This window comes from Hoplias malabaricus, chromosome 6 (genome assembly GCF_029633855.1).
Source record: "Hoplias malabaricus isolate fHopMal1 chromosome 6, fHopMal1.hap1, whole genome shotgun sequence".
Lineage (NCBI taxonomy): Eukaryota > Metazoa > Chordata > Actinopteri > Characiformes > Erythrinidae > Hoplias > Hoplias malabaricus.
Window position 1 is genome coordinate 53,083,216 of NC_089805.1, and position 17,595 is coordinate 53,100,810.

Here is a 17,595-nt window from a genome sequence, read left to right on the forward strand (position 1 = left end):
GAGAGTTGGGTTTACTCAGTGTGAGGCTCTGAAAAGGTGCTGGGTTTACTCAGTGTGAGACTGGGAATGAGAGTTGGGTTTACTCATTATGAGACTGGAAATGAGCACTGGGTTTACTCAGTGTGAGGCTCTGAACAGGTGCTGGGTTTACTCAGTGTGCGACTGGGAATGAGTACAGGGTTAACTCAGCGTGACACTGGAAATGAGAGCTGGGTTTACTCTGTTAGGCTCTGAACAGGTGCTGGATTTACTCAGTGTGAGACTTGGCCTGAGCTTTGGATTTACTCAGTGTGAGACTAGGAATGAAATCTGGGTTTACTAAGTATGAGAGCTGGGAATGAGCCCTGGGTTTTGCTCAGTGTGAGACTGGGACTAAGAACTGGGTTTACTCATTGTGAGACTGGGAATGAGTGCCAAGTTTACTCAGTGTGAGACTGGGAACATGCACTGGGTGTACTCACTCTCAGGCTGTGAACAAGCATTGTATTTATTCACTTTGAGACTGGGAATGTGTGCTGGGTTTACTCACATTGAGGCTCTGAACGAGAGCTGGGTTTACTCAGTGTGAGACTCGAAATGAGCAGTGGGTTTACTCAGTGTGCGACTGGGAATGAGAGCTGGGTTTACTCAGTGTGAGGCTCTGAACAGGTGCTGGGTTTTCTCAGTGTGAGACTAGGAATGAGAGCTGGGTTTACTCAGTTTGAAGCTCTGAAAAGGTGCTGGGCTTATTTAGTGTGAGACTGGGAATATGCACTGGGTGTACTCACCCTCAGTCTCTGAACAAGCATTGTGTTTACTCACTTTGAGACTGGGAATGCGTGCTGGGTTTACTTACTTCGAGGCTCTGAATGAGAGCTGGGTTTACTCAGTGTGAGACTGGCACTGAGCTTCGGATTTACTCAGTGTGAGACCAGGAATGAAAGCTGGGTTTACTCAGTATGAGACTAGGAATGAGAGCTGGGTTTACTCACTGTGAGACTGGGAATGAGCTTTGGGTTTACTCAGTGTGAGGCTCTGAACAGGTGCTGGGTTTACTCAGTGTGAGACTGGGAATCAGTGTTGGGTTTACTCAGTGTGAGACTGGGAATGAGACTGGATTTACTCAGTGTGAGGCTCTGAACAGGTGCTGGGTTTACTCAGTATGAGACTGGAAATGAGACTGGATTTACTCAGTGTGAGGCTCTGAACAGGTGCTGGGTTTACTCAGTGTGAGACTGGGAATCAGTGTTGGGTTTACTCAGTGTGAGACTGGGAATGAGAGCTGGGATTACTCAGTGTGAGGCTCTGAACAGGTGCTGGCTTTTCTCAGTGTGAGACTGGGAATGAGCAGAGTTAACTCAGTGTGAGACTGGGAATGAGAGCTGGGTTTACCCAGTGTGAGACTGAGACTGAGCTTTGGATTTACTCAGTGTGAGACTAGGAATGAAAGCTGGGTTTACTCAGTGTGAGACTGGGAATGAGCCCTGGGTTTACTCTATGTTAGGCTCTGAACAGGTGCTGTGTTTACTGAATGTGAGACTGGGCCTGAGGTTTGGATTTACTCAGTGTGAGACTAGGAATGAGAGCTGGGTTTACTCACTGTGAGACTGGGAATGAGCCCTGGGTTTACTCAGTGTGAGGCTCGGAACAGGTGCTGGCCTTACTCAATATGAGACTAGAAATGAGTGCCGGGTTCGCTCAATGTGAGACTAGGAATGAGTGCTGGGTTTACTCAGCGTGAGACTGGGAATGAGTGCCAGGTTTACTCAGTGTGAGACTGGGAATGAGAGCTGGGTTTACTCTGTGAGGCTCTGAACAGGTGTTGGATTTACTCAGTGTGAAACTGGGACTGAGCTTTGGATTTACTTAGTGTGAGACTGGGAATGAGTGCAGGGTTTACTCAGTGTGAGATTGGGAATCAGTGCTGGGTTTGCTCAGTGTGAGATTGGGATTGAGAGCTGGGTTTACTCAGTGTGAGGCTCTGAACAGGTGCTGGGTTTACTCAGTGTGAGACTAGGATTGAGAGCTGGGTTTACTCAGTGTGAGATTCGAAATGAGCTGTGGGTTTACTCAGTGTGAGACTGGGAATGAGAGCTGGGTTTACTGAGTGTGAGGCTCTGAACAGGTGCTGGGTTTTCTCAGTGTGAGACTGGGAATGAGAGCTGGGTTTACTCAGTTTGAGGCTCTGAAAAGGTGCTGGAGTTTTTTTAGTGTGAGACTGGGAACATGCACTGGGTGTGCTCACTCTCAGTCTCTGAACAGCATTGTGTTTACTCACTTTGAGACTGGGAATGTGTGCTGGGTTTACTCACATTGAGACTCTGAATGAGAGCTGGGTTTACTCAGTGTGAGACTGGCACTGAGTTTTGGATATACTCAGTGTGAGACAGGGAATGAGAGCTGGGTTTACTCAGTGTGAGACTCGGAATGAGAGAGGGTTAACTCAGTGTGAGACAGGGAATGAGAGCTGGGTTTACTCAGTGTGAGACTGGGACTGAGCTTTGGATTTACTCAGTGTGAGACTAGGAATGAAAGCTGGGTTGACTCTGTGAGGCTCTGAACAGGTGCTGGATTTACTGAATGTGAGTGTGGGCCTGAGCTTTGCATTTACTCAGTGTGAGACTGGGAATGAGCCCTGGATTTACTCAGTGTGAGGCTCTGAACAGGTGTTGGACTTACTCAATGTGAGACTGGGGCTGAACTCTAGAATTTTGTGTGAAACTAAGAATGAGAGCTGGGTTTACTCAGTGTGAAACTGGGAATGAGAGTTGGGTTTACACTGTGATGCTCTGAACAGGTGCTGAATTTACTCAGTGTGAGACTAGGAATGAGTGCTGGGTTTGCTCAATGTGAGACTGGAAATGAGTGCCGGGTTTACTCAGCGTGAGACTGGGAATGAGTGCCAGGTTTACTTAGTGTGAGACTGGGAATGAGTGCCAGGTTTACTCAGCGTGAGACTGGGAATGAGTGCCGGGTTTACTCAGCATGAGACTGGGAATGAGTGCTGGGTTTACTCAGTGTGAGACTGGGAATGAGTGCCGGGTTTACTCAGTGTGAGACTGGGAATGAGAGCTGTGTTTACTCTGTGAGGCTCTGAACAGGTGCTGTATTTAATCAGTGTGAGATTGGGACCAAGCTTTGGATTTACTCAGTGTGAGACTAGGAATGAGAGCTGGAGACAAGGAATGGGAGTTGGGCTTACTCAGTATGAGACTGGAAATGAGCACTGGGTTTACTCAGTGTGAGGCTCTGAACAGGTGCTGGGTTTACTCAGTGTGAGACTGGGAATCAGTGCCGGGTTTACTCAGTGTGAGACTGGGAATTAGAGTTGGGCTTACTTAGTGTGAGACTGGGAATGAGAGCTGGGATTACTCAGTGTGAGGCTCTGAACAGGTGCTGGGTTTACTCAGTGTGAGACTGGGAATGAGAGCTGGGTTTACCCAGTGTGAGACTGGGACTGAGCTTTGGATTTACTCAGTGTGAGACTAGGAATGAGTGCCAGGTTTACTCAGTGTGAGACTGGGAATGAGAGCTGGATTTATTCAGTGCGAGACAGGGAATGAGAGTTGGGTTTACTCAGTATGAGACTGGAAATGAGCACTGGGTTTACTCAGTGTGAGGCTCTGAACAGGTGCTGGGTTTATTCAGTGTGAGACTGAGAATCAGTGCTGGGTTTGCTCAGTGTGAGACTGGGAATGAGAGTTGGGTTTACTCAGTGTGAGACTGGGAATGAGAGCTGGCATTACTCAGTGTGAGGCTCTGAACAGGTGCTGGGTTTTCTCAGTGTGAGACTGGGAATGAGAGTTGGGTTTACTCATTTTGAGACTGGAAATGAGCACTGGGCTTACTCAGTGTGAGGCTCTGAACAGGTGCTGGGTTTACTCAGTGTGAGACTAGGAATGAGAGTTGGGTTTACTCAGTGTGAGACTGGGAATGAGAGTTGTGTTTACTCAGTGTGAGGCTCTGAAAAGGTGCTGGGTTTACTCAGTGTGAGACTGGGAATGAGAGTTGGGTTTACTCATTATGAGACTGGGAATTAGAGTTGGGCTTACTTCGTGTGAGACTGGGAATGAGAGCTGGGATTACTCAGTGTGAGGCTCTGAACAGGTGCTGGGTTTACTCAGTGTGAGACTGGGAATGAGAGCTGGGTTTACCCAGTGTGAGACTGGGACTGAGCTTTGGATTTACTCAGTGTGAGACTAGGAATGAAAGCTGGGTTTACTCAGTGTGAGACTGGGAATGAGAGCTGGATTTATTCAGTGCGAGACAGGGAATGAGAGTTGGGTTTACTCAGTATGAGACTGGAAATGAGCACTGGGTTTACTCAGTGTGAGGCTCTGAACAGGTGCTGTGTTTATTCAGTGTGAGACTGAGAATCAGTGCTGGGTTTGCTCAGTGTGAGACTGGGAATGAGAGTTGGGTTTACTCAGTGTGAGACAGGGAATGAGAGCTGGCATTACTCATTGTGAGGCTCTGAACAGGTGCTGGGTTTTCTCAGTGTGAGACTGGGAATGAGAGTTGGGTTTACTCATTTTGAGACTGGAAATGAGCACTGGGCTTACTCAGTGTGAGGCTCTGAACAGGTGCTGGGTTTACTCAGTGTGAGACTAGGAATGAGAGTTGGGTTTACTCAGTGTGAGACTGGGAATGAGAGTTGTGTTTACTTAGTGTGAGGCTCTGAAAAGGTGCTGGGTTTACTCAGTGTGAGACTGGGAATGAGAGTTGGGTGTACTCATTATGAGACTGGAAATGAGCACTGGGTTTATTCAGTGTGAGGCTCTGAACAGGTGCTGGGTTTACTCAGTGTGAGACTGGGAATCAGTGATGTGTTTACTTAGTGTGAGACTGCGAATGAGAGCTGGGTTTACTCAGTGTGAGACTGGGAATGAGAGCAGGGTTAACTCAGCGTGACACTGAAAATGCGAGCTGGGTTTACTTAGTGTGAGACTGTGAATGAGTGCCAGGTTTACTCAGCGTGAGACTGGGAATGAGTGACGGGTTTACTCAGCATGAGACTGGGAATGAGTGCTGGGTTTACTCAGTGTGAGCCTGGGAATGAGTGCCGGGCTTACTCAGTGTGAGAGTGGGAATGAGAGCTGTGTTTACTCTGTGAGGCTCTGAACAGGTGCTGTTTTTAATCAGTGTGAGATTGGGACCAAGCTTTGGATTTACTCAGTGTGAGACTAGGAATGAGAGCTGGATTTATTCAGTGTGAAACAAGGAATGAGAGTTGGGCTTACTCAGTATGAGACTGGAAATGAGCACTGGGTTTACTCAGTGTGAGGCTCTGAACAGGTGCTGGGTTTACTCAGTGTGAGACTGGGACTGAGCTTTGGATTAACTCAGTGTGAGACTAGAAATGAAAGCTGGGTTTACTCAGTGTGAGACTGGGAATGAGAGCTGTGTTAACTCAGTGTGAGACTGGGTATGAGAGCTGGGTTTACCCAGTGTGAGACTGGGACTGAGCTTTGGATTTACTCAGTGTGAGACTGGGAATGAGTCCTGGGTTTACTCTATGTGAGGATCTGATCAGGTGCTGTGTTTACTCAGTGTGAGGCTCTGAACAGGTGCTGGATTTACTGAATGTGAGACTGTGCTCGAGGTTTGGATTTACTCAGTGTGAGACTAGGACTGAGAGCTGGGTTTACTCACTGTGAGACTGGGAATGAGACCCGGGTTTACTCAGCGTGAGACTGGGAATGAGAGCCAGGTTTACTTAGTGTGAGACTGGGAATGAGTGCCATGTTTACTCAGCGTGAGACTGGGAATGAGTGTCGGGTTTACTCATCATGAGACTGGGAATGAGTCCCAAGTTTACTCAGCGTGAGACCGGGAATGAGTGCCAGGTTTACTTAGTGTGAGACTGGGAATGAGTGCCGGGTTTACTCAGTGTGAGACTGGGAACAAGAACTGGGTTTACTCAGTGTGAGACTGGGAATGAGTGTCCGGTTTACTCAGTGTGAGACTGGGAATGAGAGCTGGGTTTACTCAGTGTGAGACTGGGACTGAGCTTTGGATTTACTCAGTGTGAGACTAGGAATAAAAGCTGGGTTTACTCAGTGTGAGACCTGTCCTGTCCATATGTTCTAAAGTCCAGTCCTGGGTTCCTGAGTGACTGCATGCTGGATGCCGGAATCTGTGTCCATGGTTTGGCTTCAACCATCTGCTATAAACGAGAGGGTTACGTCACACACGGGAGGAATGCTTCCTCACTCGACTGTTTATCTTTTGCGCTTTTGTACTCGCTTCGTGTTGAATTGTTAATTGTTGAATGTTTTTTTTGTGAGTGTTGTCTGTCTGTAAGTTGTACACGTTTGTAAACTTGTACTAGTTGTAGGGAGTGGCTGCCATTTTTGTTTTGGGAACTGGGGTTTGTCTCTGTTTATACACAGCAAGGGAGTAAGTTTAGCACTATGTCTTTGTTTTTGTCATCCTGCACAGGTTAGTTAGTGTACCTAAAAGTAGTTAGTGTGGGATTTTTTTGTTGTTTTGGCCTGGGTCACTCCTGAAGTCAATTTTCTGGTTCACTAAACTGTATCAATCACCTTTAATACATTTCACAAAAACTGTCCCAAGTTGTACTTTTTTTTGCAATCATCACACTGTCTGTTATTTCACTTTTGTGTTGCGGTCTGCCCTAGACCAGGTCGTAACACTGGGAACACACGTTGGGTTTACTCTGAGTGAGACTGGGAATGAGTGCTTGGTTTTCTCTGTGTGAGACTGGGAATGAGTGCTTGGTTTTCTTTGTGTGAGACTGGGAATGAGCCCTGGGTTTACTCTGTGTGAGACTGGGAACACGCGTTGGGTTTACTCTGAGTGAGACTGGGAATGAGTGCTTGGTTTTCTCTGTGTGAGACTGGGAATGAGCCCTGGTTTTACTCTGTGTGAGACTGGGAATGAGTGCTGAGTTTACTCTGTGTGAGACTGGGAACATGCATTGGGTTTACTCTGAGTGAGACTGGGAATGAGTGCTTGGTTTTCTTGGTGTGAGACTGGGAATGAGCCCTGCTTTTACTCAGTGTGAGACTGGGACTGAGCGCTGGGTTTACTTAGTGTGAGACTGGGATTGAATGCTAGGTTTAGTCTGTGTGAGACTCTGAACAAATGCTGGATTTACTCAGTGTGAGACTGGGAATAAACACTGGGTTTACTCTGTGAGAGACTGGGAACAAATGCTGTGTTTACTCTGTGAGAGACTGCGAACGAGCGCTGGGTTTACCCAGTGTGAGTTTGGGAATGAATGCTGGATTTACTCAGTGTGGGAATGAGAGCTGTTTTTTCTGTGTAAGTGCAGGGTTTACTAGGCACTGAAATACTGATGCACACCAGCTACAGCCATTTACTTCAACCTTATATTGCCAAACATTTTCACTTTCCCATCCAAATCATTTAATTCAGGTTTTCCAGTCATTTGGAATGACCAGACTTGTATAAAACCAAGCACCTAGGAATGCAGACTGCTTTTTTAAACAGTTGTTAAAGAATGGGTCACTCTCAGTAGCTCAGTGAATTCCAGCGTAGGACTGTAATAGGATGCCACCTGTGCAGTTGTGCAGTGGTGTAAAGCACACAGCCACTGGACTCTAGAGCAGTGGAGACGTGTTCTCTGGAGTGACGAATCACGCTTCTCCATCTGGATAAATCTAGGTTTCGTGGTGGCCAGAAGAACGGGACTTGTCTAACTGCATTGTGCCTAGTGTAAAGTTATGGTGTGGGGTTGTTTTTCAGGGGTTGCGCTCAGCCTCTTAGTTCCAGTGAATGGAACTTTTAATGTATCAGCACACCAAGAGATTCTAGACAATTTCATGCTCCAAAATTTGTGATCCAGAGGTCCATAAAAACATGGATGAGTGAGTTTGGTGTTAAAGGAGCAGAAAGAGCAATACCAAGTAACCCGCATTGTTCTTCAGATTTCCAGTGGATGGTGATGGGGCTCTGGATCCGAAAGGCATAATTTAGTTCAACTATTGCATCTGCTCAGCTTCTCAACCTCAAATAGCAACTTCTAGCATTAGCCAGTTAGCATATGTCTCACATTGTATGACAACCCTTAAAAGCTGAGTACAGTTTTTTAATATTAATAATATAATTGTTTTGGGGGCAGCACGATGGCACAGCTCCAGGATCTTGGAGATTGGGTTCAAGTCCGAGTGACTGTCTGTGAGGAGTGTGGTATGTTCCCCATGTGTCTGCGTGGGTTTCCTCCGGGTGACTGTCTGTGAGGAGTATGGTGTGTTCTCCCTGTGTCTGCATGGGTTTCCTCCAGGTGACTGTCTGTGAGGAGTGTGGTGTGTTCCCCATGTGTCTGCGTGGGTTTCCTCCGGGTGACTGTCTGTGAGGAGTGTGGTGTGTTCTCCCTTTGTCTGCGTGGGTTTTCTTCCGGGTGCTTCGGTTTCCTCCCATGCTCCAAAAACACATGTTTGTAGGTGGATTGGTGACTCAAGTGTCTGAAGGTGTGAATGTGTGAGTGTTTGTCTCCCTGTGAAGGACTGGTTCCCCCCCCAGGGTGTGTTCCTGCCTTGTGCTCAGTGATTCAGATCACTGGATCCAGACCCTCCGTGACCCTGAACTGGATAAGGATTACAGACAATGAATGAATGAATAATTATTATGACTGTTTAATTTATACAGTGCATTTCTTATACCCAGTATCACTTTACAATTCATTGTGAAAAAAGTACAGAGGCAGATAAAAATACAGGGTGGGCCATTTATATGGATACACCTTAATAAAATGGGAATGGTTGGTGATATTAACTTCCTGTTTGTGGCACATTAGTATATGGGAGGGGGAAACTTTTCAAGATGGGTGGTGATTGTGTCAGCCATTTTAGATCCAACTTTTGATATTTTAATGTTTTAAAGAGGGTCATGTGACACATCAAACGTATTGGGAATTTCAGAAAAACAATGGTGTGCTTGGTTTTAACGTAATGTTATTCTTTCATGTGTTATTTACAAGTTTCTGACCACTTATAAAATGTGTTCAAAGTGCTGCCCATTGTGTTGGATTGTCAATGCAACCCTCTTCTCCCACTCTTCACACACTTATAGCAACATCACAGGAGAAATGCTAGCACAGGCTTCCAGTATCCGTAGTTTCAGGTGCTGAAAAAATGTAAGTTTTAATCTGAGCTTTAAAGGACGAGTGTGAGGGACTGAGTGGTTAGGGAGACGTGACACTAAAGTATCCACCTCCCAGCAGTGACCAGTGGGATGCCAGTGAGAAGGCAGTTTTAGTGGAGTTCTCATGATAGAAATTATCACATGGAGTTTCAGTATGTTATGGAGGAAATTGGTTTTGATCACAGCCATGACATGAGGCTTAAAGAGAGAGTCAAAAAGCACCCCAAGATTATGAACAGTTTCTGAGAATTTAACAGTTTCTCACACACCATATTACTCACACATTCTGTGAGATAAGAAAGACTTGTGAATTGATTTTCTGATTTATTCTCACTAAGATGTGACCAGCCCCATACACACGTTCAGCCTCATGGATTTACTGCTAAAACACTAGCAGCTATCCTAGACATTCTTTTTACAAGATTTAGGACTAGAGTTGGTGAACACATTAAAAACAGACTTGTGTCCTTAAGCTCATGGATTTGTTTTGGTGATTTTGTTATCTGTGTTTTGTGGTCACAGATGAATACTGCTACTGTCTTGCAAAACAAAGAAAGATACTGCATGACTTTAAGACCCGTGTTCATAATGTACACTCTAGGTTAATCCATGTACTGTATATTTTAAAACAGACTTCTCATAAAACCAAATCTGCCTGTTCCATCCAATCCAAAATGGCTTTGAGTTTGGTGATGGACATGGGTGTGTCAGGACAGGACAGGACTAAAATCATCAGAGAAGAGCTGAGTTTGGTGTTACTTACCTCTGTGTTTATCAGGCTGAACTAAAATCACCAGAGTTGAGTTTGATAAACACAGAAGTGAGTATCAGGACAGGACTAAAATCCCCAGATAGAGCTGTTTTTGGTGATTAAACAGTGGTGAGTATCAGGACTGGACTAAAATCTCTAGTGTAGAGCTGAGCCTGAATATAAACATTGACCTTATACTGTTAGTTGTCTCAGATTATCCACCTGCAGTCTTCACACATTGCCTACCAAATTTTTACAAAACTCTTTTCATTCTACAAATTTGGTAGGCAGTGTGTGGAAACTGCAGGTGGATAGTCTGAGACAACTAACATAATCAACCTGAATTTCATTGTTAAGAGTACTGAACTCTGACATTTTAACAAAGCTGTCTTTACAAGGTGAAGAGGATTATTCTGTTTTTAAAAATTCTGGGTGTGTGGTCACAGCCCCTACTGGACTTGTTTGTGTGTGTGTGTGTGTTCACTGTCACAGATAGGTTAAATGCAGAAGACATATTTTGTTTCATTTGGATTTGAATAGTGGGAGCATCACCATATTGCTTTCTGTTTGTCTGATACAGCCTACACTTTAACCTGTAAAATCTCATCTATAACACTGATGATATTGAGTTATCCAGCAGAGTACTAGTTTATGCAAATCAAAGTGTGTTTTAACATGTTTATGCTGGTCTACGCGTGTTTAAACGCTTTTATTCAGGTCAAGGTTGTTTACACTGCTTTATTCAGGTAAAATTTGTTTACACTAGTTTATTCAGGTCAAAATGTGTCAAAACTGGAATAGGGTTAGATGTTAAATGTTCTTCCTTGTCATATTGTGTAGGCTCAGTCACTGTGAGAACATGTCTCTAAGGGACAGACCCAGTTCAACATGAACTGTGTCCGTATCAGTCGAATAATGACCACACACCTCGTCTATTCTCATCTCTCCCAAAATAAACTCTGAACACTCAAGTGGATCCTTTCTTTTCTAAAGGAATATTGGGACAAAACGATGGAATCCATGCTGTTTTATTGTTAGTCTGCTCTGAGGTCAACCCAGTGAACCCAGTGTGTACTTGATACTTTCGACACCACAGCTGAGTAAACAGTCAGTGTTAGACCTTGTAACCCACTGCATGGTCAAACGAGTGTGGACCCCTTTACTGAGTGTATTCAGCTGCTTTAGACTGTTCTCAGTGTGGGCACAATGTACAGGATTTCTAGAAAACAGTATGAAATTTAATGGGAATGGATTGGGATGCTCTAAAACAGCTGCACCCCTAACCCTATGCCCAGTATGACCTAGAGGGGTATAAAGAGGATCTGTGTTCACTAGATTAATGGAGCTACATCCACTACATTTGGGTTATGTTGGAGTCATTTAAAGACTCCTCACTAGTGCTACTGTCACTGAATGCCTCACAGTAAATAATTAATTCATTAATTGTCTGTAACCCTTATCCAGTTCAGGGCGGCAGTGGGTCCAGAGTCTACCTGGAATCGCTGAGTGCAAGGCAGAAACACCCAGTAAGGTGCATCAGTGCTTCACAGGGCGACACACACTCACACATTCACTCACACCAACGCACCATGTGGAGACGGGGAGAATGCACCAAACACCTCACAGACATTCACCCAGAGTAGGACTTGAACCCAGGTCCCTGGAGCTGAATGACTGCAATACTACCTGCTGCGTCACCATGCCACCCTAAAGTAAATAATTATTAGTTCAATTTATATAGTACCATTCACAAACCTAAGGATGCTTTACAATCATAGGTGGGAACAAAAAATCAGAAGAAAAGAGAAAAATTTTAAGCAGATATTTCTTAAGTAAGACATAGCTGAACAATCATGAAGATCAGGAAGAAGATATCTCCAGTGATGCTGAAAGACCGACTACTAAAAGAAGACACAGTAAGAAGCCCAGATTTAGAAGATTTAGAACACAAGCTGGACTGATCTGTGAATACTGACACCCTCTACAGGAAGGAACAGAGCAGGCTTGACTTCCTTATAAACCTCTATATATCTGTGTATATTGCACTGCTGATATTACATCTGCACTACACTCTACTGTGCTGATTACACTGTTCGGTAAATTGAACTACCTCCATAACACTGTGAAATGTTTGTATATCTATTTTTATTTTTGATATATCTATCTATTAGCAAGGTATGACCTTAGCCATTGTAGGGCTAGGCCTGAAATGCCAACAGACAGTAATCTAGAAATATGACATTCATGGCTAACAGTGTCAAAGGCTGCCATTAGGTCAAGGAGTACCAGGATGTTAAAAAATCCAGCATGTGTAAAGACTTTGTGTTGGGGTAGAGGCTGTTAGTACAATAAAGATGGATAAACTCCTAAATAAATTTCTCACTGCACCCCTCCAACACTGTGATGAGGGATAGAACTGTGTAGTAACATGAATCTCTAATTCCACTGTTTTGTTTTTAGATTCGCAGGCGGAGGCCAACACCAGCGACACTGTTCAGAGTAGCTGACCAATCATCACCTGAAGACGACAACTCCACCCACCAGGTGCTTTAGCCCCACTGGCCAGGTGGCATCCATATTCACCTTCCAGATGTTCACAGTTAATGCTGGGATGGTTTGAGTGTTTTATATAGGACAAATTATGAATTCAGATTCTTAAGCTTTACCCTCTGAGTTCCACTTCCACAGCACTGATATAGACCCCTCCACCCACAAAACATGCACAGCATCCACCTGCACAATGGGCTGGCAGAGATACACTCATAACATATGTGCTTTTAGGTGTAGAGGTGATGAACGAGAGCAACCAAAACAGTTGGGGACAATTAGGAGCACTTTTAGGCACTTTAAGGCCCCAGTTTTATTTCTTGTCTGAAGCAGTCTCTCTGTCACTGCAATCAGGCATTGGGATCCATGCAGACCACAGGGACAGTGCCCCTTGTGGGCCACACAACACCACATCCAGCAGCCACCCCTTCTTTCCTAAGTCTATCATATGAGTCCTGACCCAGACCGGCTGAGCTCCAGTGGATCTACATGTGATGATATTCAGGTGCTATAGCTGCTGACATTAGCACCTTGGACACAGATGTTCTGCTGTTTAAATAAAAAGCAGTACCCAGGAGAGGATTACAAATCCCCCAGCAATGGGCTGTGGAGCACTGGAACTGTGTTCTCTGGAGTGATGTAGCCCCATCCAAAACTTTTGGGATTAGGGTTAGGGTCCAGAACTAATCACCATCTACCTCTGATCTCAGTATTATGGGGCTGAATGTCATCAAATCAGTTGGTTGACACACACTATTAATGTGTATGAAAAGTCTGGTGCCTTCATATTATCTATGCTGTTGAAGAGCCAGTAGGGCCAAAATTCATGTTACATTTACACTGCTTCAGTGCATCAAAGCACCATAACGTATCCCATTCATTTTCAACATGAAGCATCAGTTCAGTCAGAAACAGTCTAATCAGGATGACACATGGGAATGTCTTCCTTACACCCTCACAGTGACAGCTGATGATTGGGAGTGTGCTCATGGCTGTGTCACACAGTAAATGCAGAGTTAGTGTATCTTCATAAGTACACACTGAACAAAAAGCCCCTGACAACATCTCACCCTCAGTGTGTGCAGGAGTGCCTTGTCGACTGAGGATATGCAAATGGGCAAACACAAATGCATGCTATACTTTAACTGCAGTTAGAGGTAGAGTGTTTGTGTCTGCAATTAGAGTTAATTTAGAGCATGCATTTCTGCAGATGGTAGAACACATGTTCTACCTGAACTCCAATAGTAGACACAAATGCATGCCTTTTAGTCGCATTGCCTGACTGTCAGGTTGCAGGGATATTGCTGTTGTCGCAGTATCAACTGATTTAGTAAGGAGGCAAACTTTCTTTTTCAGTGGGTTGTTGGTGAGAATGGCATTCTCAAACCAAAGAGAGTGAACCCCAGCATTTACCATCCTCCCTCACTGAAAGGTAGGAGCATGTGTGTTGCATCAGTGTTTTTTTTTTCATCTTTTTGCTTCTTTGCTGGGCCGTGTACAGACACACACACAGATTCCCCCCTGCTTGTGTGTGTGTGTGTGTGTGTGTGTGTGTGTGAGAGAGATTAAGGACAGTGACATCTGTAGTGTGTGTGTGTGAGAGAGAGAGAGAGAGAGAGAGAGATTGTGATGCTGTGGATCGTATGAGATTAATACCCCCCCCCCACCCTCCACACACACTCAGAGCTGAATTTTACATCCAGGTTCTCCTGGAAAAACCTCACCATAATCACATGAATTTATTTTGTTAATTAAACCAATAAAATCAAAAGAAATGTGGAATAAATGATGAATGAAGGAATGTGTGAGTAATAATCTGCTCATGAGACAAGGTTCACTGCAGTTTGTTCTGTTTGTTCATTCATTCATTTGTTCTAAATTTACTAAAGATTTAGCAGCCAACCTGGTAAGTGAAGTACTGAGTAGGGCAAGTGGGCGGCTACAATTATTAACGCTAAATGGGTGGAGCAAACCTATAGTGGCCCGAATGTGCTGGGATAAACTAATGTAGGGTAAAGTGCTCTAGGAGTGAAGTTAAAAGAACACTAGCTCCATGAACATCACAATGATTCTGAAGCTGTATATTTTTAAGGAAAATATTGCATAGTGTTCCATTTGTACTAAATTTAAACAATGTTATATTACTATACACAATATGCTAAAGTAGAATAATCTTGGTATTTACAAGTAGTGTAATGACACAGAGTGCAGTCATGTTAGTGTGGGGTAATATCACTCATATCTGGGTTAACTGGCATATGCCCACTGGCCTTGATGTACCTTTGGGAAGGTTATTTACAGAGTGAGTGACAGAGATCCTGTGGCTTCCAGAGGCTGGTGATCTGCTGCTGGGGTTTGGTGGAAAAGCTTAAAGACAAAGGAAGTGTATGGGACACACATGTACTACAGAATAATTTATCACTGAATGCTTGTGGAAAAAATATGTTCATCATGTTCTGTGAGTGACTGGGGTCAGTTTGGGAGAGAGTATGCTGGCATCCTGGACTGTCAACCGAGGGATCTGGTACCACTCTTTCGGGTAGATCTGTCAACTGAGGGAGCTGTTATCGCTCTGTCGAGTGGGGCTGTCAAGTGGGTTAGTGTGTTTTGTTAGTTAGTGTGTTTTGTTGTGTATAGTGTGGTGGTGCGTGTAGTGTGTTGTTTTGTTGTGTGTAGTGTGGTGGTGCATGTAGTGTGATTTGTTGTTGTGTGTAGTGTGGTGGTGTGTGTAGTGTGTTGTTTTGGTTTGTGTAGTGTTTTGGCTTGGTGTGTGTAGTGTGTTGTTTTGGTGCGTGTAGTGTGTGTGTGTGTGTGTAGTTATTGTGTGGTCATTGTTGTACTCCAGCAAGAACACATTGTGGAGAACAAATGTAGGACACTTATCCTCTTCTGGGTTGCAGATGAAATGTGGGTCGGCTGGAGGTCCCTGAAGATGCTGTTAATCTCTAACACTCCTCACATCATCTTTAATAAAATTGCAGTATATTAATGGAGTAGCTTTAGGGAAACTGTTATGATCCAGATCTTTATCCAACTAATTATCCACTTTAATGTCCTCATGGCAAAATGCCATCAAATCCTCAGAGCAGTGTTCTAATAAATATCCCGTTTTAAAGGAACACTAGGTAGTATTTTTAACCTTAAAATTACAACTTGAAACAGATTGTGATGCTCCTCTGCCCTGTGACAAGGAAAATAGCCCCTCTCTCACTGCTCTCCGGGGCTTCGCTTTTCAGAAAACTGGACTCTGCTGCTCCAGAATCACGGGCCGAGGACTCTCCAGAGAACATACGTAATGCTTTATGGCACATATGTCCTGGGTGTTTAGCTCGCTACACAATTAATCTTGCTCTGTATTCTCGGTACAGACATTATAGCAGAGCGGGAGCAAGCAGGAGAATGAGAGACAGAGTTAATGCTGGACTGACTTTACTCAGTGGAGGGAGCTGAGGGAAACCTGGCACAAGACAAACTTGTCCCTTGTTGGACTGGTCAGTGATAACAGGTCCTTTAATGATTTGTTGCTGATAGTCAGTGATAAGCTTTAATGATGACAATGTTATAATCAGGTTTTGGAGAGTTACTGATTGGCAAGCCTGGGTTAATGGTCCATATTTATTTGGATATCAGGAAGTAAGTGCTTAGGTAAGTTGTTGTGTGGCTGAAGTTACACTTTGTTGAGAGTTAGGCTACTGACCAATGAGCCAGGGTTAACACCTGCTAACTTTGGCCACTTTGTAGCTGCACCTTTGGATGTTGATTCTGGTCATGAGTCTTTTAATTAGTGTTACTGATAAATGAGGCAGCTGCTAACTTTAGCCGGATTAGCTCATGTTCTTTCCTGCCGGTTGCTGGGGTTAGCACCACTAAAGTCAAAATTTACGCTTGTAATAACACGGTCCAGTGAAAATGGAGTGATATATGGGTTCTGTCTCGTAGTCAACATTATTAGAATTCACACATCTCCCACTGGCTCAGCATTTTGTGGGTAGGTGGCGGTGTGTGTTTGTGTGTGAGAGAGAGTGAGTGTGCATGTGTGTGTATTTAACTTCATTTCTTGATGTGAATTACACTCAGCAACACGTAGGGGGTGTCCAGAAGGTTAAAAAGCCAATTCTTACATAGTGTTCTTTTAAGTTTCCTTAGGAGAGAGAGACTCCTGATTCCAACGCTGGAGGAGCTGGTGTCTACTGCTCGGCCTGGAGTAGACTCAGAGCTATGTGTATGAGCTGGGATACACGCCCTGTCTGAACACTCACCACTGTTAGAACTCACTCGGGAACAGAGTGTCTGCTAAATCCTGGAAATGTAAATGAGTAGGAAACATACCCCAAAATGCTGTGGAGTCAAAAAAAGTTTGATGTCAGAAATGTCCTGATATCTGAGCAACTACATACAATTATAACCCAAATCACTAATGAACTATAATAATAATAATAATAATAATAATAATAATTTGCTAGTTTTCTGTTTTTCATTGGTTTTAAATGTGTGTAATCGCTCAACAACTGAAGATGTCAGTAATATTTTAATATTTTTACAAGTTCAATAATATTCCTGACCCTTTTTTGACTCCATGTGACACCCCATTCTGTGTTCCTGCAAAACACAATGAAAAGGTTTCCCCTTCTTGAGTGTTTCCGTGTGTGTGTTTGTGTGTGTGTGTGTGTGTGTGTGTGTGTGTGTGTGTGTGTGTTCCTGCTGCTTGGCTTCCTGCCTGGAAACCTGCTTTATCTGTCATTGTATTGTAAAAAGCTGTTTCCTTAATTATTAACTATTGTGTAATAATGACCTCAGGACTTGTGCCCCTTGTCCTGTAGTGGGCGCCATGTTCGTATAAAGTGGTGTGCGTTCTGAGCTGAATGCACACATAAATATATTATATTTATACATTAATAATAATAATAATAATAATAATAATAACAATGTGTAATCCCGTACAGGGGCATGGCACCGGCTACAGTGTGACACTTCAGTTGGGGAGTGCAACGTCTTGATCCCTTCACCTTAAAGGAGTAACTGCCCATTTTCTCCAGTCGTTCTTCTTCGTGTTATAAAACAGCTGTTATACTGACCCCTAGTGGCCTGGGTGTGACAGAGATTCTGTACTAAACTGATTTTAAAAAGGGCTTTACTCTTGTATTTTATACAAAGGGGAAAATTATTGATTGCACCTTTAAGTTGACTGT

At 44.0% G+C, this 17,595-nt stretch overlaps 1 protein-coding gene across 1 annotated transcript in view; it reads left to right on the forward strand.

Annotated features, from left to right (window-relative positions):
- Positions 1 to 17,595, forward strand: part of ppp1r1b (protein phosphatase 1, regulatory (inhibitor) subunit 1B) — a 65,770-nt gene that overhangs the window by 41,653 nt on the left and 6,522 nt on the right. Inside the window, exons 2-3 of the mRNA XM_066675826.1 lie at positions 12,320 to 12,403; positions 13,763 to 13,838. Coding sequence (XP_066531923.1) covers positions 12,320 to 12,403; positions 13,763 to 13,838 — 160 coding nt within the window. The remainder of the gene's footprint in view (positions 1 to 12,319; positions 12,404 to 13,762; positions 13,839 to 17,595) is intronic.